This window comes from Amblyomma mixtum, chromosome 10 (genome assembly GCF_055824585.1).
Source record: "Amblyomma mixtum isolate Tamu chromosome 10, ASM5582458v1, whole genome shotgun sequence".
NCBI classification, from domain to species: Eukaryota; Metazoa; Arthropoda; class Arachnida; order Ixodida; family Ixodidae; genus Amblyomma; species Amblyomma mixtum.
The window spans coordinates 125,925,198-125,952,395 of record NC_143021.1 but is presented as its reverse complement, the minus strand read 5'-3'; the positions used below and the strand labels follow the sequence as shown (position 1 = coordinate 125,952,395).

Genomic DNA, 27,198 nt, shown 5'->3' with positions numbered 1-27,198 from the left:
CGAAAGCTCCCAACATAACAAGTCATGCTTTGTCGCTGCTGGGGTATCGCTGGCAGTCTTTCTGATAACAAGGCGATCTGGTCTTTTCTTGCGATATTTGTACACCATCCCAAGCAGCGCTCGGGCACTGCTGCCCGGCGGCGAAGTGCGACATCTTTTGTGGGCGGCGCTTGGGTAGAGCGGCGCAGCGATGCTCACCGGTCCGTGTGTCCCTGCTTGCTGTGGGGCGGCAGTTCGCAAGCGACGATTGGTGCGGTGCGTTTCGCACATGTGTCCCCTGCTTTAGCCTATCTGCTCGAACGGCGTGCATCCGGAGCTCGAAGCGCGGCGGCGTCCAGCCACCGCTAAGATGGGCTTTGAGCCTTATCAGTGCACGCCATACCGAGATCGACAGGACGACGACAGGGACAGCAGCGACTCGTCGGCGCAGCTAGGAGGCTCGCATAGGCGGGCGCAAAGATTTTACGATAGCACGTGCTTTTGTGAGCAGATGGATTTGCTTCTCCGCCGGGAGTACTATATTACTTTCATGAAAAGCTCTGAATTCTTACCTTTGTATTCTTACACACGTATATATACGTGTGTTTTAAAAAAGAATAAGCAATCAATAAAATTGTATTTCAAGGAACATCAGTGCTAAGTTGCGGAAGAGTTGCAAAAATTGCGCGCGTCGTTAGCGGACAGAGCCAATGATAAGGGTCGCCAAGTCTATGCCCAGGCTGCCCGAGTTTTAGGTCGCTGAGCAGGGGCGGCTAAAAACGTGCGGTGAGGTGTCGGCCTAATCGGCTGTGAGCGGCAAGATTGAAAAATTGTTTGTAAATTCTTCGTTCCACGCGCAGCTTTTTGAATTCGACTAGAATACCCGCAGAGATCACCGCTACAGAGCTGTTGCATTAGAATATGAATGACGAAACCATTTCAGGGTCCCTGCAAGTAATACTCCTCGTATAACGCTTTCGGCAAAAACAGCCATATGCGGATTCCCGACAATCGCAGCCACGCCTACACGTAGGCCAGGGACGTCAGCAATGAGAACAGGCGCTCTTAAACGGACTTACTTGTCGCCGCCGGTGAATTTTAGGCTGTAGATACCGTAGCTTCCTAGTGACATCCAGAAATTGTCCACATGCAGAGCGCCTTCCTGCCAAGGAAAGAAAAATAAAGGATAGCTAATAGACATACAGCAATAAAAACTACCGCAGAAATGTCACGTAGTCCGCGCCAGCAATAATGCGCAGAATGTTTAAGTGAAAGTCTCCGAATTGAAACAGTTTCCTTAGCACGTGGTTGTCTTGCCGGCTGCATGCATTCCGCCACGCAAAAAAACGTTTGCCGACGTTTATCAAAACACTTGCGGTAGGCATGTGTGGGCAGCCAGTGTTGTCTGCATGCTGCAATCACGCAATGAACCACAAGGGACGGATGGATGCCGTGGCGCCGACGGCTTTCTTACCAAGTTGGGGATAGCCTTTTAACCATCTTTGCCGTTGTTTCTTCCTGGCAACAACGCTATGCGTCGGCTGTCCTGAATGCGTGATATGAGAGTTCGGCGCTGTTGCGTAAAGATATAAATAGCGCCCGTCCTGTCCATTGTATGCTATATGCGTCTATCTTACATAAGCGACAAATACTTTACCTTTAAATACTTAATGAACTATGCAACAGCTTGTTAAACGTTTAAAAAATCTGACTGTCCTGAAAAAAGCAAGAGGTAAGCAAGGTTCCGGCTTTTTGAAATATGCGATTTACCTGCGATGCTTTCCCTCTGCCACTGCATTACGAAAGACTGGTTGTTCTCTTCGTTGCACTTGGCGGACGGAAAAATATACAACAGCGTATAATGTGCAGTGCATTTTATTTGCTGTCGTGCTCCTTATCTTTTTGGGATTGTATGATTTGCTTGTTTCTACTTTGCTCTTATACTTTTGGTTGATTTTACACCGCTGCACACTTCACCTTGACCTCCTCTTTCCTGTCATTTTCTGTACTTTCATATGATGTACTACTTCTGCCATAACACTGAGAGCCAATCGGCAGTATTCTCGAAATAACCAAGTAAGCAACCTAACAAACAGCATCTCCTTTGCTTTGCTCGCCACAGCCTGTGGAGAAAAAACTGCAATCCGAGGTCGTGCAAAACTGCTGAAAATCAACGGGTCACCACAGAGCGCGGGAGGTAAGGGATGCGAAGGGTTCGCATTTAAAGTAATTTCCGGAGACAGTGTAGGAGTAATGCCGAACGTTATCCTTAGATTCTAATTATCACTGAAAATAGGAGCAGTTGCAAGCGACTTCAAGCGCTTGATTCCTTGGCGAAAAAATCATAATGGTTGGAATTACCGGCGAAGGACTCAACCTGTTTCTTCATTTCTGCAGTCTTGTTTATGCATATTCGTGACAATACGTTTATGCAACCTGCATGAGAGTTTACCGATTTCTCACACCACGTTGCGATTACTCGCTTTTAGGACAGCGTGTGCTTCGAGTATTGCTATTAGTCGCCCATATGACATAAAAAAGCCTACGCCCCGTCAATTTGTCGTTCGAGATTTACTCGTTCTTTAACAATAAAAAAAATTGCAAATTGCAAATTGCAATCGCAACCAGTTCAAGGCCAATGAGAGGATGCACTGCACTTCAGCTAATCCAGAAGTGTTGCCGATCTGAAAACATGTGAATAGTTCCAGTCTTTGGAGCGCATCCTCCATCTTCGTGAGAAGCTTTTAAATATGTAAATAGAAAGTTCATTGCAAGTCTCTGTTGCCTAAGGCAGGCTAAGGGACCTAAAACTTTGTCCATTGTTAGGGGCACATCTCGATAAGCTTTAAATTCACTTGCACGTTACCTTCATGCATTCTTCATGGAGTGAACTTCGTCAGCCCATTTGTCGGACTATGCACTCCATCATTCCTTAGGTTACATCAATACTCGCCATTGCATCCTTAGCACCCATTTCATGGCCGCATTTTATCTTCGTTTTTTTTTTTATCTCTTCCACACTGCTCTCCTTCTGTCTTTATCTCCATAATGCCCCTCCCTAGGCAGAGTAGCATACCAGCGATTTTTTAACGCCGGCTAAATTCTCTGTATTTCATTAAAGTCTCTCTCTTCTACCCATTGCGTGTGAACCTGCGCCCGGACGCAGAGGCGCTTTAAAAAAATGCTCTTTTTATTTTCGCGCTGGTTTATGACGAGAAGGTTTGAAGGTTTGAAGGTTTATTAAAACGAAATACAAATGAGTTGTAAGTTTCATAAAAAAGTAGGACAGTAGGAGGTTCCAAAGTGAAAACTGTCTGGGGGACCTCCCATCAGGAATACATAAGGAAAGTGCATAATTTTTGCAGAGGAGCTATAAAAGTATACAATCAAGTTAAAACCTATTAGTGTAATTTGCGGCAATGAGTAAGTTATACAATAGTTAGCGGGCATAATTTAACAAAAAAGGCATAAAATAGCAGAACATAAGAACAATAGAAAGAACACAAAAAGACATCAGATAACAATGGGCATTGAATAAATGCAGATATAATACACAGGCGGAGAAAAAAAAGAGGTTCCAGAAGATTAACAATATGACCGTTTGCTGCCAGAGTGGGGAACAGAAAATAAGATGAAGGCAACCTTAAGCATGGCATGAAGCTGAATGGGTTGATAGGAGATGTTTTTTTAGTAAAGTGTAGAAAGCGGGCTGCGAACGTGCGGATTTGATTGCTAGTGGTAATGAATTCCAGGTTTTGATGGCGGAGAAAAAAGCAGTTTGTTTTCCATATTAAGGTGAAAGCCTTTAATGTCTCATCGTTGTAAGCAGCAGTTGTCGACAGAGAATGTCACGCTTTTCAGTTGGTCGAAACGGTCGTGACGTCACAGTGCGCCAATTTCAAACGGGGCCAATTGTACTTTGGCTAGTAACCATGCAACCAATTGAAGGGACCATATAGTGATGCTCCAAGTAAGTGGGACTGAGCTTAGTTAATTGCTTAATTACCCAATTAGCCTAATTAACTTGTCTAGTCAGGCCATATAAATAAATAAAACCTAGTAAGAAATTGGTCGAGCTCGGGAATCGAACCCCGGTCTTCGGAGTGCGAGACGAGCATGCTATCCACTCCGCCATGCCAGCTCGAGGGTTTGGAATGAACAAAGGCACGTCTAGTGAATACGGTGTCTTCGCTCACTGCCATCCTCCTCCCTTCCCTTCCGGCGAGGTTTAGGTGTCCACCGAGATATGAGAGAGAAATACATTTCCTTTCCTCAAAAACCAATTTACCGACGAGCGAGGCGTAGAACCGAATGGGCGATGGCGTTCTATGGACTCCCTGGCAGCGTTGCAAGACGCTCTCGCGTTCCACTCTTAGAGGCGAAGCTTAACATCTTAACCACACATCAGTGACCACACTTTAGGTCAAAAAGTGCACCCCCCCCCCCCCCCCCCCTGAATTTTGGCGGGTGTCCACCGAGATATGTGAGACAGTTACTGCGTAATTTTCTTTACTCAAATACAATTTTCATTTTCTTCATTACGGGCCATCTTCGTCTTTCTTCTTTCACTCCCACTTCCTCCGTTCCTCTACAGTGCGGTTCAGGTGTCCACCGAGATGACAGAGATTTACTGCGCCATTTCCTTTCCTCAAAAACCGTTGCGTTGAAACGGCAAGGCATCGCGCCGAACGGGTGGTGGCATTCCGTGGACTCCCTGGTAGCGCTGCACCACGCTGTCGCGTTCCACTCCTAAAGGCGAAGCTTAAGCTTAATTAGCAGTTAATTAGTATTCAGGCATTAATCAGTACTTAACCATTAATTAGTGATTTGTCATCACTTAGTAATTAGTACTCAATTACATGTGACGCCACCAGTGCCACAGAAGCACTGAAAGTGGTGCGGAAAACGCTTTCGCCTCTACGCACTTTAGACAGTCAAAGTGCCCCCTGAATTTTTTGTGTTCACTTTTGGTAGAAGCATATTGTTTTGTTCAGAGAATCTAGTGTTATTGCTATTAGAAAGGAAAGATACGGAAAAACAGAGAAGTTGATTGTTATTATTGCGAGCGCGGTAGATTAGAAGACCTAACCTAAGATTAAGGAGGCATTTCAATGGCAGAATGTTTAGGTCACAGTAAAGAGGTGAAGCAGTGGCTGTGTATGGGCTGAAAGATAAAATTCGAAGCGCTTGATTTTGAAGATGAGAAATACATGACATATGGCATGAATAGGTATTACCCCATGATGATAGGCAATAATTAAGGTGACTGTTAATGAAAGCATAGTACAGGGATAAGAGAACATGGCGTTGAAATAAAAGTCTAGTTTTTATTAACACCCTTATTCCAAATGAAATTTTTTTTACTGATAGATTTGGTGTGTAGATGAAATTTTAGATGACAGTCAAGCGTGATGCCGAGAAATGTAACGGATTCGGAGGCAGTGATAACATGATGTCCCAGATAAATGGCTGGGCTCGGAATGACATGCTTTTGATGAGAGCGGAATATCATGAAAATGGTTTTTGTAGGATTAAGTTGTAGTAAGTTATTTTCACACCATAAAACAATATTCTGTAAGTCCATTTTTAATTTGTTTATTAGGCTTGTGAAATTGCTATCCTGAGTGAATAATGTCGTATCATCCGCGTAAAGTATATATCTTGTGTTAATTAAGGACAAAGGTAAGTCATTGATGAAAATGAGAAAAAGAAGCGGACCTAGAATGGAACCTTATGGCACTCCTAAATTAATAGTTAAAGGGGAAGACAATGTTTCTTGTAGCTGGACAACTTGTATACGGTTAGTGAGATAACTGCGTAAAAGAGCTAAAGCAGGCCCACAGATGCCTAGAGATTCTAATTTAGTGTACAGTATAGTGTGGTTAACTGTGTCAAATGCTTTGGTGAAATCTAAGAAAACAGCACCGGCAAACAACCCATTATCAATATATTGCTTAATACTGTCTGTGAATTCGATTAAAGCTAGTTCTGTGGAGTAATTAGGCCGGAATCCAAATTGCTGATCTGCTAACAGCTGGAATTTAATGAGGTAGTTCATTATGCGATTAACAATTAACTTTTCTATTATTTTACTAAAGAAAGGCAATATAGTTATTGGACGGTAGTTACTTAGGCATTCTTTGCCGCCTTTCTTGAATATCGGCGTCACCTTACCTTTTTTAAGTTCAGTTGGAAAAACACCAGTCCTAAATACTAAATTAATAATGTGACTAAGAACATTAGACAGCTCACGACCCACCAGCTTTACTTTGAAAGAAGGAATTTCATCGATCCCAGGAGCGGTATTTTTTAGGCTAGAAATTATTTGGAAGACTTCGTCTGGTGAAGTAGGGCGCAAGTAAAAAGAATGAGGGCATTGACGAGGGCCACAGTAACTACTTGGAGGCGGGGAACCGCGGCGTGAGAAGAAGGAATTAAATGCATTAGCAATGTCAGTTTGATCAGTTAAAGTACACTCACCGTCAGAGACTTTCGTTATGCTCGTTTTGTTTTCAGTGCAATGGATGAAAAAGTAGGTTGACTTGAAAGGGTACGTTTTATTTGGTGAACTGGGACAGCTGACTATTTTTTCAATGACAAGAACTATTGCTATCAGGAAACCGATACTGTTCTTATTTTCACTGTTTCGTTTTCATATTTTAATATACCGGCACGTTGCGAATAACATTGTCGGGGGGGGGGGGGGGGGGGGGGGGGAGAGGTGGTGTTCTGACAACCAGACAACCCCCGGGCTACGCCCCTGTCTCGTGGCGACATTCCGGGCGGTAGGCAGCATGCTCTCGCTTTCGATGTCATCACAGGAATAGCTGCCTGCTGGCTGGTTGGCGGCAAGCTTGCATCACGCGGCACTTCTGCCCCATTTACCAATTCAGCCATTGAGGTGGACGTCTGGACTTCGTTGCCTGGTGGACAGGCGAAGAGGCGGTGGCTCATTGAGAGGCGACACCACCGGAGTGGGGCTCCCAAGGTCGGCTGGCCTGGGCCAGGTTTGGTCAGGGGTGTCAGGTGCTGCGCTGCAAACTGGTGGCTTCGTGTCGGGGCCCTGGGGGATGTGCGATGGCACTTGGTCCGCGTGGCAATGTTGCTTGCCGTTCGCTGAGGCTACCATCACCATCCGAGCTTATTTTGTGCTTGAGACAACTCCAGCCAACACTCTGGACCAGTTCTGGACTCTTTTCGGCCATGGTGCCGCTATCTTCGCAAGAGGCATCACTCTAGCTTCCGCAGATGTCTTACATTCGCTTAATGCCTTCTCGATAGCGGCATTTAGCCCTGGCAACCAAAAAAAAAATGGTTCGCTCAAAGTTTTCATCGCTGCCATTCTTGAATGTTTCTTGCAGGAGCTTGAGAAGACCTACAGCGGCCGCTGACGGCACGACAGTTGCATGCCCCCACTAAGTGAGATCGACATCCAACTACGACGTTTTTTTTTTTAAGAACTGCCGGAACTGCCCCTCTGTCTCTGTCAGGTAGGTCGGCCATCCATGCGGGATCCAATTTCGCACTAGCTGCAAAAGAAGGTCACGGATGGTCAGGGCCGCCAACTCTTTGGCCCTTATGGGCGCCGCCTTCACAGTCGAAGCATATAATGTATACTGATGCGCGTCTTTCTGTTCCTCTTGGTGCTACTCCAGCGGAAAAGGGAGACGGATGACGGCATCGGCGTTTATGTTTTCTGACGCTTTAGGACACGCCAGGTTGTAGCAGTATCCTCCCAACAGCGGGGCCCAGCATTGAATGCGGGCAGTGACCATCGGCGGAAGATTCTTGTCCGGGCTGAACAGGAAAGAGGATGTTCACTAATCTTTATTGAATATGATGTTTACCGATGCACTGTAGTCTTCTTTTATTCCTCTATCCGTGTTCTTTTGCTGCCGGTTTTTTAGTACGGGGGTGCGCCCATCTGTCAAGCCAGTCATAGGCTTTTTGGGTGCACCCCTAACATCTCTGATGTTGAAATAAAGGTATTTGTATTTGTGTGTGGTCCGTTACCAGCTCGAAGTGGTTTTCATACAGATAATCCAAACCTTGTTACGCAAAACACGAGAGCCAGCGCCTCCTTCTCGAGCTGGTAATAAGTCTCGGCATTTTTTTAGCGCTCGCCATCTTAATCCCATAAGTAATCAACGCCGACTACTCAAGGCGACAACACGGGTCCGGACCTATTATCGACATATCACACTCTAAACGAAGGGGTTTCTTGGGGTCGAAATGCACCACATGTTTTGCATTCTCTACTGCCGCCTTGCGTGCTTTGAAAGCCATCTGCTGCCGTTTGTTCCAGAACCGCTTCATGATATTCGTCCACAAAGCGTATGAGGGCACCTGTAGTTGACACGTCTGGCAAAAACTTCCAGTAGTTTAAAAGGCCTAAAAAGCGTTCATTTCACTCACCGAGCTGGGGCGTGGGGTGTCGAGCAGCGCTATGATGTTGTCACTTTTAGGACGTAGGCCGTTTTTACCAATGACGTGCATGAGAAACATAACTTGCATGAGAAACATAACTTGTTACTGCGGAACTTGCATTTTTTCTGGTGTAGACGGAGGACGTGATCCATCAGACGTTGCAGCACTTCCTCTAGAATCTTGTAGTCGTTCGGCTTTTCAGCCACAGTAATGTGGTCCAGATAAACCTCCACCCCGGCAATGAAATTAAGCGCGGGTTCCATGTGTCGCTGAAAGATTTCCTGCGCTGAGGAATCCCCGAAGGCTATTCTGGTGAAGGAGATTAGGCCCTTGTCCGAGTTTAGAACAGCTAGCTTCTTCGAGTCTTCGTCTGTGAGCAGCTGATTATCGGGGTTGCGAAAATGAAATGTGTTGAAAAGTTCTCCGTCGCTTAGATTCGCAAAGATGTCGCCAACCCGTTCCACCGGCTATTCCTCCATAACGGTCACAGCATTATCCGTGAGACAGAAGTAACCGCACAAGCGCAGCCGCCCATCCTTCGTGATGATGGCCACGGCGGTTGTGGCCTATTCCGACGATGTCACCGGTGATAACACCTCTTCGTTCGAGCAAAGACGTCTGTAATCACTTCGTGCACTTTAGCGCGCGTTCCCAGACACCCTTAGAGCGTGTGGGGGGTAGCGGTTTCGGACTCGAAGGAGATGCCCTCGACTCAACGTGGCAAGCTCAGCCGGAGACTAGCTACCAAGTGACACGGGAAGCGGTCGTTTGGTGCCCAGCTTTCGTCTAAAGCACGCCAGAGAATGGGTCGGAGCCAATGGTTCTCAAAGAAAAGAAATTTGATACAACAAAGAGACGATACACAGCTTTATGAGTGCCAAACACAGTTGACGCCAAGCACAGCTTTATGAGTTGGTAACGGACCTTCATGCAGGCATTGCGGAATCAGGGTGTAGAAGAGTGTTATGTGAAAATATTGGAAGATATTTATAACGATTGCACAGCTACTACAGTTCTCCATAAAGTCAGCAATAAAGTTCCAATACGGAAAGGTGTCAGGCAGGGAGACACGATCTCGCCAATGCTCTTCACTGCCTGTTTACAGGAGGTATTCCGGGTACTGGAATGGGAATAGTTGGGGATAAGAGTTAATGGAGAATACCTGAGTAATTTGCGATTCGCTGATGACATTGCCTTGCTAAGCCACTCAGGACAAGAACTGCAAAGCATGATCAATCAGTTAGACAGGCAGACCAGAACGGTGGGGCTAAGAATTAACATGCAGAAAACCAAAGTAATGTTCAACAGAATAGCAAGGGAACAGCAGTTCACAATTGGTAGCGAGGTGCTGGAAGTAGTAAGAGAATATGTCTACTTAGGGCAGGTAGTGACCGCAGATCCTGATCATGAGAGGGAAATAACTAGAAGAATAAGAATGGGGTGGAGCGCATATGGCAGGTTCTCTCAGATCATGAATGGTAGCTTACCAATATCCCTGAAGAGAAAAGTATACAACAGCTGTATCCTACCAGTACTCACCTATGGGGCAGAAACGTGGAGGCTAACAAAGAGGGTTCACCTTAAGTTAAGAACAACGCAGCGAGCTATGGAAAGGAAAATGTTAGGTGTAACGTTGAGAGATCGGAAGAGGGCGGAGTGGGTGAGGGAACAAACGCGGGATAATGACATCTTAGTTGAAATCAAGAGGAAGAAATGGGCTTGGGCAGGGCTTGTAATGCGAAGGCAAGATAACCGCTGGTCCTGAAGGGTAACGGAGTGGATTCCAAGAGAAAGCAAACGTAGCAGGGGACGGCAGAAAGTTAGCTGGGCGGATGAGATTAAGAAGTTTGAGGGGATACAATGGCGGCACCTGACAAAGGACAGGGCTAATTGGAGAGCCATGGGAGAGGCCTTTGCCTGCAGTGGGTGTAGTCAGGCTGATGATGATGATGATGAACTGACCTTCATAATTCATTGCACCTGTCTCAATATGTAGATGATATTTGTATTGATCTGTTAAAAGCCTTCTACCATCTACCATGTACCAGATAACCGCTGGTCCTTAAGGGTAACGGAATGGATACCAAGAAAATGAAAACGTAGGAGGGGACGGCAGAAAGTTAGGTGGGCGGATGAGATTAAGAAGTTTGCAGGGATACAGTGGCGGCAACTAGCAAAGGACAGGGTTAATTGGAGAGACATGGGAGAGGCCTTTGCCCTGCAGTGGGTGTAGTCAGGCTGATGATGATGATGATGATGACCATGTACCTCATAAACGACTAACACTGAAAATACGCAGCATCGAACTCGACGCCAAATCAACTCGATGGCTTGAACAATTTCTAACAAATCGTTCTCAAGCGGTTAAATTAAATCATATTTCCAGCCTAACCCTTGTCAAGTCTGGCGTCCCTCAAGGCTCAGTAATGGGACCGCTTTTATTTTTAATATAAAAATATTTGCCGACGACTGTGTAATTTACAGACATATATCTAGTCCTAACGACGTCATATAGCTTTGCACTCTGACCTGAAGAAGCTAACAGATTGGTGCGGCAAATGGCAGGTGCAGATAAATAAAGAAAAGACTAAACATTTGAAATTCACTTCTGTTTCAAAATCACAACCAAACACCTACATAATAAATGATAGCATAGTACACTCGGTTTCATCGGTTAAATACCTCGGCATCCTGCTAAATTCTAGCTTAACATGGACAGACCACATCGAATATATTAAGGCGAAAGCCTTTAATGCCTCACGCTGTCGTTAGCAGACGCTTCGGCAGCCGTGTCGGCAGACGCGTCGGCAGATTTGTGCGCCTTTCGGCGTCACTGCTTAAAAAGAAACGGCGCCGAGGGTGGGAATCGAACCAGAGCCTTTGGCATTTGAAGCGGAGACACTACCACTCCGCCACGAACGCTTAAGGCTGAGCATGAATAAAGGCGACTCTAGTGAATGCATGGGTTTCACAAATATAATAAGAGGAATAAAGTCAAGGAAAGGAAAAATAAAAATAAGGAAATAAACAAAAATAAAAACAAGTAATAACAAATGAATATAAAAATAAAAACAATGAAAATAAGAAAATAAAAAAAATACGAAAAATGATAAATAAATAAAAACAAACAGTGCGCCAGGAAACGCTTTCGCCTTGCAGCACTTTAGAGAGCCAAAGTGCCCCTGAATTTTTACATCTAAACACAAAGAAAACCTGGCTTTCCGAAGCAGCACTTATATCTAGCCGGCAGGGACACCAGGCTTCAAGCATTAAATTTTCTTGTTCGCCCTTCACTGGAATATGCGTCAATCATTTGGCATCCCTACCAAATCACCCTCACCAATATACTCGAAGCCGTCCAGAATAAAGCCGCGCGATTAATCTTATCATCGTACTCGAGAATTCAAAGCGTTTCATATTTGAAGGAAGAGCTCTACATGCCGCCCCTCGCAATGCGCAGAAAATTTGCCCGATTATCTTGTTTTCATGCTCTCTTTCACAGCAGTACATCATTTACCCGGTTGCACATCTTACCGCCACTTCATACTTCACGTCGCACAGATCATATCTACAAAGTTAACCCATCTTCGCTCGGACGGAAAAGTACAAGAATTCGCCTTTAAGCTTCTCAATAAAAGAATGGAATGAGTTGCCCTCCAGCATCGCTACTATAACCCAGTTTTCCTTATTTCAATCGGAACTGCTAACTTATCTGTAATTCCAGCGCGTTCAGTAACCAGATCTTCTTTTATATTACTTACTTGCAAACCAGTATGTTCTCTTTTCTTTGTTATTTGTGAATTTTTTGTAACAGTTTTTACGTCGTTGTGTTCTTTCTCAACTTGACGTATTAACCACCTAAAGTCCTTTTTTACCTTTGAAAACTGTGATCTGATTTGTCCCCTCCTATGTAATGCCCCCAGTGGGCCCTTGGGGTATTTGAATAAATAAATAAATAATACACAGTAACACGCGACAGAGATTACAATACATAAGAAATCTTGCACCTAAAGTGCCCCAACACCGGAGAGAGGCAGACCAATAAACACAATTTGTTCATCGGGCACTGGGACAGTCCGACAAGCAGTGGTTTACGACGGAGCCGTCCCGCAGGTCGGCCCACGCTGCCTCATTGGTCTGTAGCTGGGCGAGTGGTGTCGTCCCGAGAATCCAGCGGGAGCACTTCTCTGAAGCTTGAACTGCGGCTCGGGCTGACAGACAGTGGTCAGCGCCCTTCCTATACAGCCAAGCTGCACGTCGGTTCGTTCTTCGTGCCAAGGATCGCGCGCACATGCACGCAGTATGAGCTGTGCAATTTCCTTCCCCACTCACGCCGGGCCCGCGTCCACATTGGTCAGGCGGGAAGACTGGCTTTGAGACGCTTTGAAATCTTTCTTGTGTGCGCCGCGGCCGGCACGCGAGTAAAGAGGGAGAGGGCATTACTTAGCACACTCTCCCACCGCGGTGGCTCAGTGGTCATGGTCCTCGGCTGCTCACACAAAAGACGCTGGTTTGATCCCGGTCGAAATCGATTGAGGTGAAATTAGGGAGACCCGTGTACTGTGCGATGGCGGTGGTGTACCATCAGGTGGTCGAAATTTCCGGAGCCCTTCACTGCTGCGTCCCCTATAGCCAGAGTCGCTTTTGGACACATAACGCACAAACCATAAACTACTGCGTATTAATTACTTTCAATCATTTCAGATGCCTGCAGATGTCGATTTACGCCAGTGTCTTTCCTCGCGGCGGTTCATGGTCGCAATAAGCGGACCCAGTGCTCATCGCTTGCGCTGGCGTAAACCACACTGCGAGGGCCTATGCGCCAGCCCTGTCACCTTAAGCGGCAGCCCCCTTGGCTAAGCGAGCTGGTCGTTCATAAGCAGATCGTTTGGGAGCGCGGCAATCGTGGCGAGCAAGAGGACGTGTCACATGGTATCTTTTTGTACTTCGCCGGCATCTGGAGTGAACGAAAGCAAGCTAATACGTAATAGACGGGAAGTTAGAAACTGTCGAATCGCGTGTTTGTAGGCCGTTCCATAGCTTTTTCATTGTAATCTTTCGCCTCTCCTCGGTGTTTGCGAAGCTGGTTAGTTAATATCGACTAATTATGCAATTAAGGACATTACCAAAATAGTGTGATTTGCGCCATACAACAGCCTGCAACATGCATTTGGTTGTGGCGTCTTAGAGTGCCGCTGCATATTGCCACGCATCGTTGTAGTGTCTGTTCGTTCGCCCAAGGCCGCAGGAAAGGGGTGTCATCATTTGTGTTCGTGACGCTAGAAGCGACCGGACTAATCTCGATTGATCACAGCCATGCCGAGCTGCATCTACGTGTTTCCAGATTACTCTAGATGATCTCGACCTGTTATCTCGAAGTTTCCTTGGCGGCTTTAACTTGAACGACGCCGCGAGTAGCGGGCATTCGTAGTTCGACGACCGACGAGCACGTTTGTTGCTTACAAAGAGCAATGTTTCCGCAAAGAGCAATGTTTCCAATGTTGCAGCGCCTCCGCACGCGCCTCTTTGAGCAAGCATGCGTGGACGCACTGTCAATGAGTGAGGATGAGTTCTTTCGCAAATGGTCGACATATTTCATCGTCCTGCGCGGCGGTCGAGTGTCGGCTTTCTTACTGCCTTACTGACGTGCTCAGTGCTGCGTCACTGCGCATGTGCTTGACTGATCAGAGCATTGAGTTCAGCAGTTTTTCATTGTATTTTTGTTCACATTAGAAAAAATAAACTTCTCTTTCTACGCCGCCGCCGAGAGATTCAGTTCTTTTGCGGGCGCAAGTCAGCCCAAATAATGAACTTCGTTTCCAGGACTGGTTGGTGTCTTCCTGACCGCTCGACTGCCGTCACTACAACGTGACATCTGGTGGAGGTGCTGGGTAGCCTTCCATGTACCGGACACCCCCTGCAAGTCGTGACGCCAGCCCTTTGAGCCATTCACCGGAGGACGAGACTCCAGTCCATCGCGCAAGCCGACGCCTGCTAGGGGACGCACCTGACTTCGGGACTCTGCCGGACCCTACTCGGAAGCGAAACCAGTAGCAACGTCCATCATGAGCTTGCCCCAGACGACGACTTCAATCATTCTTCAGCAGCCCCGGGTGCCACCAACCTTCGAGGCTTCGCCTGGCGCCGACCCCGAAGAATGGCTGGAACAGTTCGACCGTGTGGCTCTCTTTAACCACTGGGACGACGCCATGAAAATTAGGTACGTATTCTTCGCCTTGGAGGGACCAGCAAAAATCTTGTTTGAGAATGAGGAAGCTAGCCTTACGGATTGGGAAACCTTCTCAGCTTCTCAGCTTCTCAAGACTTTTACAAACGTCGTGAGAAAGGAGAGAGCCCAGCAGCTGCTACAGTCTCGCATACAACACCCAAACGAGACCGTTGCAGTGTACACTGAGGAGATGAAGCGTCTCTTCCGGCGTGCCGACTCGAGCATCAAGGAAGAAGAAAAGGTCAAGCTGCTTATGCGAGGAGTTAAATAGCAACTCTTTGCGGGCCTCGTACGGAACCCCCCGAAAGCCGTCGCGGAATTCGTCGAAGAGGCATCCACCATGGAAAAAACTCTTGATGCCAGAGCCCGCCAGTATGACCGCCAGCAGCGCTTTTGGTCAGCAAACTGCCTGGACACCGCTAAGAGCGATAACCAGCGGGAGGTTATACGTGAAGTTGCGCGAGAAGAGCTCCGACGATTGCTGCCGACAGGATAGCAGCCGCAGGTTATATCGCTCACTGACGTCATCCAGGACGAGGTTCAACAAGCCTTGGGTGTGACGTCGACAACCACGCAGCCTCTGCAGCCACCAGCCATGGCTTACGCCACAGCAGTCCGCCGTCCTGCACCTCGACGACGAGACCCAAGCTCATACCGTCCTCATCCAGGTGCGCTGGACCGCCGCCCTCTCGCCCCAACCCGCCCGTCCTACGAGCGTCGCACAAAGCCAAGGAAATGCGACGAGTGGAGAACTCCCTACCAGCGCCGCCCACTATGCTTCCACTGTGGCGAAGCCGGTCACATTCTCCGGTACTGCCCATACAGCAGAATGGGCATCCGAAGGTTTTCTTACGACGCCCCACGACCCCGACCCGGCCAGCGACCAGCCGAAATTGAGGAGTTCTTGCGGCGGGAAGAATACTCATCGCCGAGCCGCCTATCACGTTCCCCGTCGCCATCGTCACCGCGCTTTGTATATCCTAGCCAAGGCTACGCAGTGCGTGGACGCACCCCCAGCCCCCGAAGGTTAAACTGAATAAAGCTGCCTCTGGAGGCGAGGTTGCTTCATAGCGCAGGAACTAAGATCTTCCGTCGACGAAAACACAAGACTATGCCTCAACTATGACGAGAACTACGACGACCCCTACGACGACGACCCCTACGACGACGACCCATACGACGACGACCCGTACGACGACGGCCCCTACGCCGACGACGGCCCCTACGACGACGACGACAACAACTACGACGACGACACGGCCAGACTTGAAGCTTTTGCCGCTGCCGTCAAACCTTATTTTGAAGGCTAAAGGACTCGAAGTTAGCATTCTCCCTGTTTATTTTCATTTTAAAGCATCGAGGCGATGCTTCTTTGAGAGGGGGGTAATGCCACGTATCATTGTAGTGTCCGCTCGTTCGCGCAAGGCCGCAGGAAAGGGGTGTTATCATTTGTGTTCGTGACGCTAGAAGCGACCGGACTAATCTCGCTTGATCACAGCCATGCTGAGCTGCATCTACGTGTTTCCAGATTACTCTAGAGGATCTCGACCTGCTATCTCGAAGTTTCCTTGGCGGCTTTAAATTGAACGATGCCGCGAGCAGCGGGCATTCGTAACGGTTCGACGACCGACGAGCACGTTTGTTGCTTACGCCGCCGCCGAGTGATTGAGTTCTCTCGCGGGCGCAAGTCAGCCCAAATAAAGAGCTTCGTTTCCAAGACTGGTTGGTGTCTTCCTGACCGCTCGACGGCCGTCACTACAAGGTGACGATATTTTTAAAACTTGGACTAAAATTAGCTGGGACATCCTGTATACTTCCCCTTTCTGTATCAATTTTCCTCTTATTCTTATTCTGTAATATGACGTGACTATCGGTGCTCAAGTGGTGCTAATGCAAGGTGCTCCAGCCATCTCGATGAAAAATCCCTCTGTGATTTCTCGGTCTGGTTTGCGGCAAGGTGTCTTGTGGAACAGCGTTTACTTGAGGAGCGTCTTACAGCAACTATAACAGAATCAGTTCCTCTAAGAGCAATCCTGACTATGTCGAAATGGGAAGCGAAGAAAAATTTAAGCTGGCCTGTTTCGATAATTTACTGTATTCTAACGATTAAGTCGGCTTTTTTAATAACAATAATGATAATAATAAAATATTCATTCAGTGTAGTTACAGTAAACTATGGACACGCAAAAGAAACAGGCGGGCTTCTTGGGCTTTGAAAAAAAAAACCTTTTTTGACGAATGAAAACCCAAGTGATCGATATAGAGAGCCTCGCGCGCAAACTGCGGAGGCTCGGTGCAGCTTTTTGGGCACACATTGGGGCGGGGGGGGGGGGGGGGGGGGATTAAGCCACACCACCAATTACTTCATAATGCAAATCGCAGAGGCCATTTCTTGTTGGCCTTCAAAACGCTTAATCTAGTAGGGCGAAAAGTTTTATAGTGATTTTCACGGCAATAATTTTCAGTTCCGCTGTAGTGTGAGGAGCAACGCCTCCATAAGAACCAGAGATGAGCTGAAGTTGTCTTCAGTCCGCTTCTAACTGAAATAATTTTCTCCCTGCACTGCTCTCCCTGCCTTCGTAGAGTCTGGTCGATGTAGCACTTCGAACACGTCGTCGAGATCCGTCCTGCTTGTCCACCGGATCAACTGGCAGGAACTGTATTAATTTTGATATCGGGCCGTATAATTTATTCTAAATTCTCTCATCGCGACCATTTTCTTAAAATCATTGGGTATTTTATTTTGCTTTGATGCCTTCGGTGGATCACTTTTCGGTGGCTTGGAATTATATGACTCATTTGTTGATAAAACGCACCGTACAAATATTATGTCTATGCGAATGAACACGAATACTCACAACATGGTCCGCCTCATACCCAGATTCGTTGGATACGTGCAGCGACATAATTCTTTGCTGGTCGCCTGTGTTGTACCAAAGGCTCCATGCGTACCCTGCAGAGAAGGAAAAATTACCCTAAAGTCACCCGCTGCTGCCTAAGCTCCGAAGTCAGCGGAAGCCTTGCCTCCAAAGAAGCCTCCCTATTGCCGCTGGTAACTTACGCGCGACGTAGGGTTGACAACAAGCACTTGAGAATCATGCAACAACTGGCTGCCAAAACGGGTGAGAGAGAAAGAAAATATTTACCAATTTTCTTGCACGAGCTTCACGGTTATGGCACCGCCCATCACATTCTCTGCGGAAATCTTGCGAGCGCAGCAGCTGAGGCTGATTTTAATGCGAAAGTAATGCTAGTCCCATTGCGAGAAAAGATTCCGGCATGTGTTAATGAGTGCAGTCGAAAAAAGGGCTGAAAATCCCGGCGGTAGCAGCAAAAATTGGGGGACGTGTTAAAGCGGCCGTATGACGCACACACCAACCGGAGCACTACCACTTCAACCATGACCTAAATGTCGTTCGTCTATATATATTCCCAACAGACTGACCTAAATGTGACGCCAATTTCTCCGACAACATTCGTACGTAGATTGTGACGCAGCCGTTTGTCGTACAGGGTTCCGGGTGTCGTCATACGACTGCTAGCTGCAAATAGCTTACTCGTGTCAGTAGAGTCGGAGGCTGACGTGCTACAGGGTTTCCAACTGATAGCATCTGCACCTTGAATTGTGTGGCTTCCTATACTCTTTACCAGTTCTATTAAGGTGCGGTTGAGGTGTGCGTCGAGACGTGAGACAGTTACTGCGACATTTCCTTCCCACAGATATCAATTTCTTGTAGCGAAAATACGATGTTACGGTTCATCAAACAACGTTCCGCGTGATGCAATACGCCCGAGCGTGTGAGTGTGTATGGGTGGTGTCCGCGTGGGTGGGTTTCAATGCGCCCAGGGACAGTAACGCTTTTTGTATTTCCTCACGTAAGCATTCTTAAGTGTATCTGCCGATTTTTATTGCGTAAGCAATACTGCGCCAGGTATCGAGCCGTCGCGTAGCTCCCGGCGGGGGCCGAGGTCAAACAGATGGAGCACCGTTGCCATAGCAACCGTTTCAGCCGCGCTCGACCAGGCGGCAGGACCGCTACTACTTAAAAAAAACTGCGTCGAGACTGGGAATCGAACCAGGGCCTTTGGTATTTCAGGCGGAGACGCTCCCACTCCGCCACAAAGGCTCATTCTTTATGCGAAGCATATTACTAGAGCTACACTACAGCCCGTCGAGCGCGGCGGTGGAGCTACCATTGACCTTTAGCGTGACCACGTGACAACATGACGTCACAGCAGAGGGGAGATGGGCTGCCGGCTCGAGCGGTCGGCCGCGGCGGTGGAGGCTCCACATCAGAGGCGCTGCAGCTGACTACGTGACGCTACAGCAGCGGTATAAAGCTGAGCTTGCCTCGCTCTCCGGGCACTTACGAGGCGGCCAGGTGTTGGGATGCCGCCTAGAAGCACGGCTGATTTGAACGAGAAGCGAAAGCTTCAGCGTGCCACAGAGACCAATGAAGAGCGGGATGAACGTCAACCAAGGAAAGCCATGTATTACCAAGCCTAGCCATCAATATGCTTCGCATCTGACTAGGCTTAACCTTAGCTAAGCCTCAGCCATATTTTTTTTGTTGGTGCATTAACTGCCAATTAATGACGCGTAAGCTTCGCCTTTAGGAGTGGAACGCGACAGCGTATTGTAGCGGTGCCACGGAGTCGGAGAGCGATCGCCGGCCGCGTCTCGAGCGGACGCGCCTCATTTCGGCTGCGACAATTTTCGTCTGGATTACCGAAAAATTCCCTACGACCGCGAAAATTTTGCTTGTACTCGACGGTTAACATCACCAGGCACCCGAAGATTCGCTCTCGACCGGGTGGGCCAATTTTTGGGCCTTTTAGGTCCATTTATGTCTTCATCCCGTGGGAGCCCCAGCCAGGCCTAAAGCCAAGCAGCCAGTCTCCAGCGTTCTCTGCGGACGCCATGGCGGCCTCCGCTCGCCGCGGGTACGATCCCGAGACGATGGCATGGACAGAAGTCGTCGCAGAAGCCCCGTCTTCTCCTGAAACCTCCACTCCGACGCAGGAGATCGTGGATGAAGGCCTCTTCTCGTTGGTGGCACTTCGCAAACGCCAGCAGCGCCTGAACACCTCGGCAGTGAACGGACCCTCCGTGAGTGCCCCTGCTTCTGTGCATCCAAATACTTCAAGTTCCAACCATCAGCTCTCGCCAGCAGCGGGATCTACGAAATGGCGGCCTGCCGCTATGCCTCGACTCCGCAAAGAAGACTCCACGATCGTCATCAAGCCCAAAATGACGGTCTCCCTGAAGACGGTTCTGCAGAACGGTGAGCTTGGTGCTTTGCTCTCCGCCTATGTTAATGCCTCCTCGGTGGACATTCTTAGTATCTGGCCCATCTGGGACCAGAATATCGTTATCGCCACCACTCAAGACGTGAACGCGGCGAGCGCGCTCGCTCGTGAATTTACTCTGAAAGCTTCCAAAGGCTCCATCCCGATGGTCGGTCACGCCAAAGTCAACGGTGAAGTCTGCAGGGGGATTATTACCGTCCATGAGCAGGAAACTCCTACCACCCTGGAATCGAAAGTCCAGTGGCGCGGAGGAGAGATAGCCTTCATCCGCAAGCTGGCGAAGGCGACGATTGCCCTGCTCACCTTCGTGGGGCATAAAGTGCAACGTTACGTGCACTATAACAGTGTGGGGGCCTGGGTACGCGAATACAAGCGGACTATTCCCGCGTGTTTAAAATGAGGCACCATCGGCCACCGTGTGGACTTATGCCCGGATCCTCAACGCAATCGCTGCGGACACTGCGGCCAAAAGGTCGCAGTCCTCGAAGACGGCAACTTGGAGACCCACGAGTGCACCCCTTCCTGCATCGTCTGCGGTGGCGGCCACCTTACGGGCTCGCAAGACTGCAAGGCAAAATTCCGGCGGCTGCAACGACCGGGAAACCCAACCGATCAACGAAAGCAACGTCAGTGTGCAGTGCCCCCGGGAAATGACACCACTCCAAAAGTTCCCCCGCCTGGCAACAAGCTGGTGCAAGGCACATCCGGACCAGCGCCACCGGCGGGCGCGTTGCCGGGGCGTGTCTCGAAGTCCCCTCCATCAACAAGCCAAAAGTCGTCACGTGACACAGGCGCACCCGTATTCCAGAACGGAGATTTCCCGCCTCTCGAGGGCCGTCCGCTTGGCACACCAAAGAAGACATCACAGCCAAAGGTAGGCAGCCGAGACGGGCCTCCTCCGTCCCCCCGCATTCCCCTACCTTCTTCCCCACCAACCCTTCCTCCTCCTCCCCCCCTTAACTCTGAGGTTGCGGACCTCCGCCGTGAGCTCGAGACTCTCGGGGCACAAAATGCTCAACTCCAGGCCAAAATTCATGTGCTAGAAACGGTTCGGTCCTCCCCGCCTATTGCCCAGGTAGCTTCGGAACCGATGCAATAAGTGCCGGTGGACCCGACACCATCTAGCTCTGACACGCGTTTCACCGCCCTCGAAAACGCCCTTGCCGCATTAGCGACTCAGATGTCAAATTTCGGCCAAATTCAAGAAAACCTGTTCAAGTCAGTCACGGCCACGGTTACGGCCACCGTGACGGCCAATATTAAGACGTGGCTGGAGTCAAACCCCAGGCTTCTACGCCGAATGGGGCCCCTCAAAGACGCAAACCGCCCATCAATATTCAACTGCCCCATCGATCTAACCGAACTCAAGGAAGAGCCGGAACCGATCCAGCCGCGTGTGACGGAACCTGTGCCTGTCTCCAACGCAGTCTCCCTTCAAATCAACATGGCTGCGTCCCCTCCCAACCAACACCCTAAAGGGCGCCGCCCCCCGCAAAGACAGCAAGTTTTTTCCCTTGTGCAATGGAATTGTCGGGGTTTCAAAAACAGAACCAAACACGCCCACTTAAGGGCGTACACTGACAACCTCGAACACCCCGCCGCAGTCCTTGCGTTGCAAGAAACCGGAGATGCGGCTAAGCTCACGGGCTATAACACTTTTCAACGAGACCCGTTCACCTGTATCCTAGTCCATAAGGGTTACACAGCGCAGGAGGTTGATCTCGACCTAAATCTGGAATATTCGTACGTGATGGTCTCTGTCCTCCCCCTGCGGCGAACAGATAGCCCCGCACACATACTTAATATCTACTGCCCCCCGAAACTCAAAAACATCACTTTTTCTAACACCTTTAGCGCAGCGCTAAGGATCGCGGGTCGCGACCCCCTCATGATAGTGGGCGATTTTAACGCGCCCTGTCTCATGTGGGGTTATTGCAAGGAAGAGGCGCGTGGTCGTAAGTTGGCGGAACTTATATCTACGCTGGGCATCACTCTTCTAACCGACCCGGTCCACCCAACACGTGTAGGGAACTCCGTCACTCGGGACACCTGCCCCGACCTTACCCTCGTGAAACGCATCAACACGCAGAGTGGATCAACACCGAGGACACCCTCGGTAGCGACCACTGCATATTGAAATTGAAATTGAAATTTAAATTGAAATTTATTCCGCAACAGAAATGGAATGTTGCGAGGAGGGCAGGTAAAAAGCTGAAAAAACAGCTTGAGGAGTCCTGACCTCCCAGCATACACAGTAGCGCAGCAGCGTGCGGCGAAGGCGTACACGTCAAACATCAAAGCGAGGAAAGAAAAAAAAAAGAATAAACAGGTTATACAAACAAGGTACGCAATTTCTGTGAGGAAATCGCGGAAATGTCATTATTTGTTTCCGTAAAAAGATAATTTAAAACCGTCGGCAATGAGTATTTCAACATTTGTTTCCCGTAGTTAGTCCGGCATTTGGTGACATTCCAGGGTTCCAAAAAACGTACGTTATAGGTGGTGGTGTTTATCTGCAATCCGGCTAGGTTAGTTAATGCATCATTATTCTTTAGTATTCCCTGTTTATAAAGGTGGGATAGTTTGTAATTGTATAGTGATGTAACAGGAACGATATTGTGTTTTTTAAATAGGTCTGCAGTATGGGAGCGATACGGAACATTGCAGACCAGACGTAAGACCCGTTTCTGCAATATTAAAAGTTTGCTGATGTTTGTTGATGTTGTTGTGGACCATACTAAAATGGCATAGCTTAATGTGGAGGAAAATAAACAGTTATATAAAAGGACGTTAACTGAGGTAGGGAAATAATAACAGTGGCGGCGTATGATGCCAATAGTTTTCGACAACTTATTTACTATATAGCCGACGTGTTCATCCCATGTCATATTTTCAGAAAAGTATACACCTAGTGATTTAAAAGTTCTTACTATTTCAATATTGGTATTGTTTAACACAATGTGCGGCAACTGGATTTGCTTGTGGCGGGGGTGAAATAGTACTGCTTTTGTCTTGCGATAGTTAAGTGCTAAACAGTTTGTTTGAGCCCACGTATTTATTTTAGACAGGGCGCTATTGGCTTGATTAGCTAAGGTCTCACATGAGTTGTCTGAAAAAAATAAACTAGTGTCATCTGCATAGATTATATAGTGGGCATTTTCGTCAAGGCGTACTATTTCGTTTATATAGAGGATAAACAGAAACGGGCCCAGAATACTGCCCTGTGGGACACCTGATTTTACTGATTGTACTGCAGAATTTTGTCCTCCAATTACTACAAACTGAGATCTATGTTGCAAATAAGATGTGATTAATTCTTGTGCTTTCCCCCTAATGCCATAATGCTCCAGTTTTTTAATGAGAATGTTGTGATTTATGAGATCAAACGCTTTTGAAAAATCCAGAAACAGTCCAAGCACCATATTTTTCCGTTCGAAATTTGACAAAATAAACTCCTTTTGAGCCAAAAGTGCCAGCTCTGTCGACTTATTCTTTCGAAACCCATATTGGGCGGAACATATAATGTCATGACGATCAGTAAAAGAGGATAGGCGCTTCAGAATTATTTTCTCCAGGCCTTTCGAAAAGACGGGTAAAACCGATATTGGACGATAATTTGACATATCGCTCCTGTCACCTTTCTTGAATAGAACAGTTACCTTTGCTGTTTGCATGGCATGCGGGAAAGTTCCAGTCAACAAGCATATATTGAAAATGTGGGTAACGCAAGGGGCTATTTCTCTTATTGCAGACTTTATAGGCTCTATCTGAAAGCCACTGGCATCAGTTGCTTTGCTGTTATTTACTGCCAAAAATGTAGTTACAACTTCACTTTCCGAGACTGGTTCTAAAAATATTGTTTGTTCATTTGGGCCATTCATAAGAGATAAGTCAGCGGCGGGTTCGCTAACGTCGCCAAGTGACAGAAAAAAAGTATTAAAGGCGTTGGCTAGTTCAGCACCCTGTAGCTCTATTCCATCCTTTGTTATTTTATTTACTGCTTCTGCTGAGGTCCCGGTTGCTACTTTAAGTGCCTTCCAAACATAGCCTGTGCGCCCTTCAGTCGAGTTAAAGAGGTGATTATAATATTGTCTTTTTTCAGCCCGAAGGTGTTTCGTGACAAAATTCCTGTATGATTTGAATATTTTAAGGGCTTCAGGAGATTTAGTTCGTATGAACGTCCTATATAATTGATCTCGTTTCTTTAAAAGTTTTAACGATTCTTTAGTTATCCAGGGTTTGCGACTGTTTTTACAGGTTCTGCACTTCTTCATTGGAAAACACTCAAAGTATACTTCGGAAAATTTACGCAAAAATGTTTCATATGCTACGTTCGGGTCATTTGCTGCGAACACATCGTCCCAGCTGACTGTGGTTAGACGGTCTTTAAATGTAGAGAGCGTTGTAGGATTAATAACTCGGTAAGAGAATACGGAACGTGGGGTCTTTACTGCATTAGTGCACTGATTCACTGATATAACTATCGGCAGGTGGTCGCTGATGCTATGAATCAATGTACAAGCTCTAACGAGGGATGCATCGAAGTTGCTTAAAAAAAGGTCTAAAAGTGTCGTTGATTGTGTAGTGATTCGTATTGCTGATGTTATAAAGTTCTGACAGGAATGAGAGTTTAAGAGGGATTCAAGTTCTAGTTTTACATTGCTGTCAACGAGCATATTTATGTTCAAGTCACCACCAAAAATTAATTTATATTTACTTGCACTCACGAATTCTAAAAATGAATCAAGAAAAGTAAAAAACAACTGGACATTGGTAGAAGGAGGACGGTAGCATACACACAATACTGTAGTACCACATCTAATAACAAGAGTTTCATAAAAGGGGTTAATACAGGAAAATTCAGTAAGTAGTTCAGAATCCAATAAATTTGAAACTAACATTGCAACACCACCACCTCTTTTGTCACTACGGTTCATGTAATACGATTTATGTGTCTGATATGTATACACATCCTCCTTCGACGCAAACCAAGTCTCAGTAAGCATAACAACATCAAAGCGTACTTGAGCTTCAGTAAGAAGATGATCGAGTTCATCTCGCTTATTTCTCCCTGATCTAAGGTTACAATGCATACAATTGAGGCTTCGCCGGCCATCAGCATTGAGAATGTTCTTAAAACTTGATATGTTCACTTGAGATGTAAAAGAAGGAAGCATTTTACTAGATAGGGGGTCGAAAAGAAAAAAACTGGTAGGAGTACTAGGCCAAAGTTTATCACAGACTGTCAAGATCTGCGGCACAGCGAATGACAACGGCACTGTCACCTTCCTTTTTCCTGATTAGTACTTTGCCATTGCAATGCCACTGCCATTTACACTCGGCCTTTACGTCGGCCCCTTGCGCAAGCCAAACTTCCCGACTGGAACGCTTTCCGCCAGGCCATCCCAGTAACTTCTCTCATGGAACAGGACTACTCAACTTGGGCGCACGGACTCATGCAAACACTCCGTTCACAAGAAAAGCATATCCAGCTTACGGAGCGTGCACCTGACGTGGATAACCACCTAAGGCACCTCTGGGAAGGTCGCCGCAGCCTCACTATGCGATGGCGGCGGCAGAAACACAACCGTAAACTCCGCGCTCGCATCTCTAACCTCACCCAGCAAGCTACCGAGTATGCTGCCCAGCTCGCAGACACTAACTGGGTAGATGGATGCAACAGCGCAGCAAGACAGATGTCCAGCCGCAACACTTGGCGGCTCTTTAGGAGTCTCATAGACCCGACACAAATACGTTCGGAGACCCAGAAACACATCAATCGCGCGATACACAACTTTCAAGGAAACACGAAGCAGCTAGCGAACACCTTGCGTTCACAATACCTCAATCAGGATCAAGACCCTCGCGGGCAGGATTATTCGTATGCACGCTGCGATAATCCGGAACTGGATCAACTTTTCCAGCTTCACGACCTTCGCGCGGCTCTTGCCAAAATGCGCAGGGGGACGGCGCCCGGGAGGGATAAGGTCACAGTCAAATTATTGGCGAACCTTCGTGATCGGGCATACGAAACCCTACTCGAATATATTAACGCCATTTGGACCGGGGACACTTCGTTGCCACCGGATTGGAAGACATCACTGGTAACCTTTATCCCAAAGGCGGGGAAACCGGTAAACACAGACAACCTCCGGCCCATCTCCCTCACTTCATGCGTAGGAAAACTGATGGAAACGATGGTCCGTGACCGCCTCTCAGAATATCTCGAGAGCAAAAGCTCCTTTGCCGACACCATGTTCGGTTTCCGACCCAGTAAGTCCGCACAGGACATCCTCTTACAGCTTCATCACGAGGTTCTCGAACCCATAGAACACCCACACAACGACAAAATAGTCCTAGCACTGGATCTCAAGGGTGCGTTTCTCAGGGATCTCAAGCACCTTAGCGAGACCAACTGTGGCCCTCGTACATTCAATTACATCAAAGATTTCTTAACAGACCGATTGGCCTATATATGCATACAAGAGACCGAGTACGGCCCGTTTGAGATGGGGACGCGGGGCACACCACAAGGCGCTGTGTTGTCCCCGCTTCTCTTTAACATTGCTATGATGTACCTCCCAGCACAGCTGGCGGCTGTCGGCGGTGTTCAGCATGCGCTGTACGCCGATGACATCACCATCTGGGCCACTACGGGAAACATAGGAGAGATGGAGGAATGCCTGCAAGCAGCGGCGAGCATATTTGACCACTATGCCACGTACTGCGGCCTCCAGTGCTCCCCGTCCAAGTCTGAATTTGTGCAGATTCGATCTTCTCCGAAATGCAACATCTCCGTTCAGCTTTCTCTCGCAAGCGGCCCCATCCGTGAAGCGAAGGAGCTACGAATACTTGGTCTCTTCATTAATCAACATCGTAAGGCAGACACAACTCTTGCCAAACTCCGCAAAGTCGGCGACCACGTGGGCCGAATGGTTCGCCGCGTTTCCAACAAGCGAGGATGGTTGCGAAGTAAGGATGCGAAGCGGCTCGCGGATGCCTTCGTAACTAGTCGAGTACTGTACTCGACTCCTTACCTCCGCTTACGGAAACATGACGAAGATCACTTGGAGATTGTACTCCGCAAATTTTCAAGAGAGCCCTCGACCTCCCGATATCCACTTCCAACGCGCGACTCATCGCGTTGGTGGTGGTGAACACCTATCGAGAACTCCGCGAGGCGCATCTCGTTAACCAATACAGGCGTCTCGCCCAGACCGTGTCCGGTCGCCGCCTCTTGGACCGGTTACATA

General features: G+C 47.9%; 1 protein-coding gene across 1 annotated transcript in view; it reads right to left on the bottom strand.

Moving 5' to 3' along the window:
* LOC149326878 (uncharacterized) overlaps nt 1–27,198 on the bottom strand; it is a 114,052-nt gene that overhangs the window by 28,385 nt on the left and 58,469 nt on the right. Inside the window, exons 5-6 of the mRNA XM_089564712.1 lie at nt 17,494–17,588; nt 1,059–1,141 (exon numbers count right to left, since the gene is read on the bottom strand). Of these exons, the coding sequence (XP_089420838.1) occupies nt 1,059–1,141; nt 17,494–17,588 (178 nt within the window). The remainder of the gene's footprint in view (nt 1–1,058; nt 1,142–17,493; nt 17,589–27,198) is intronic.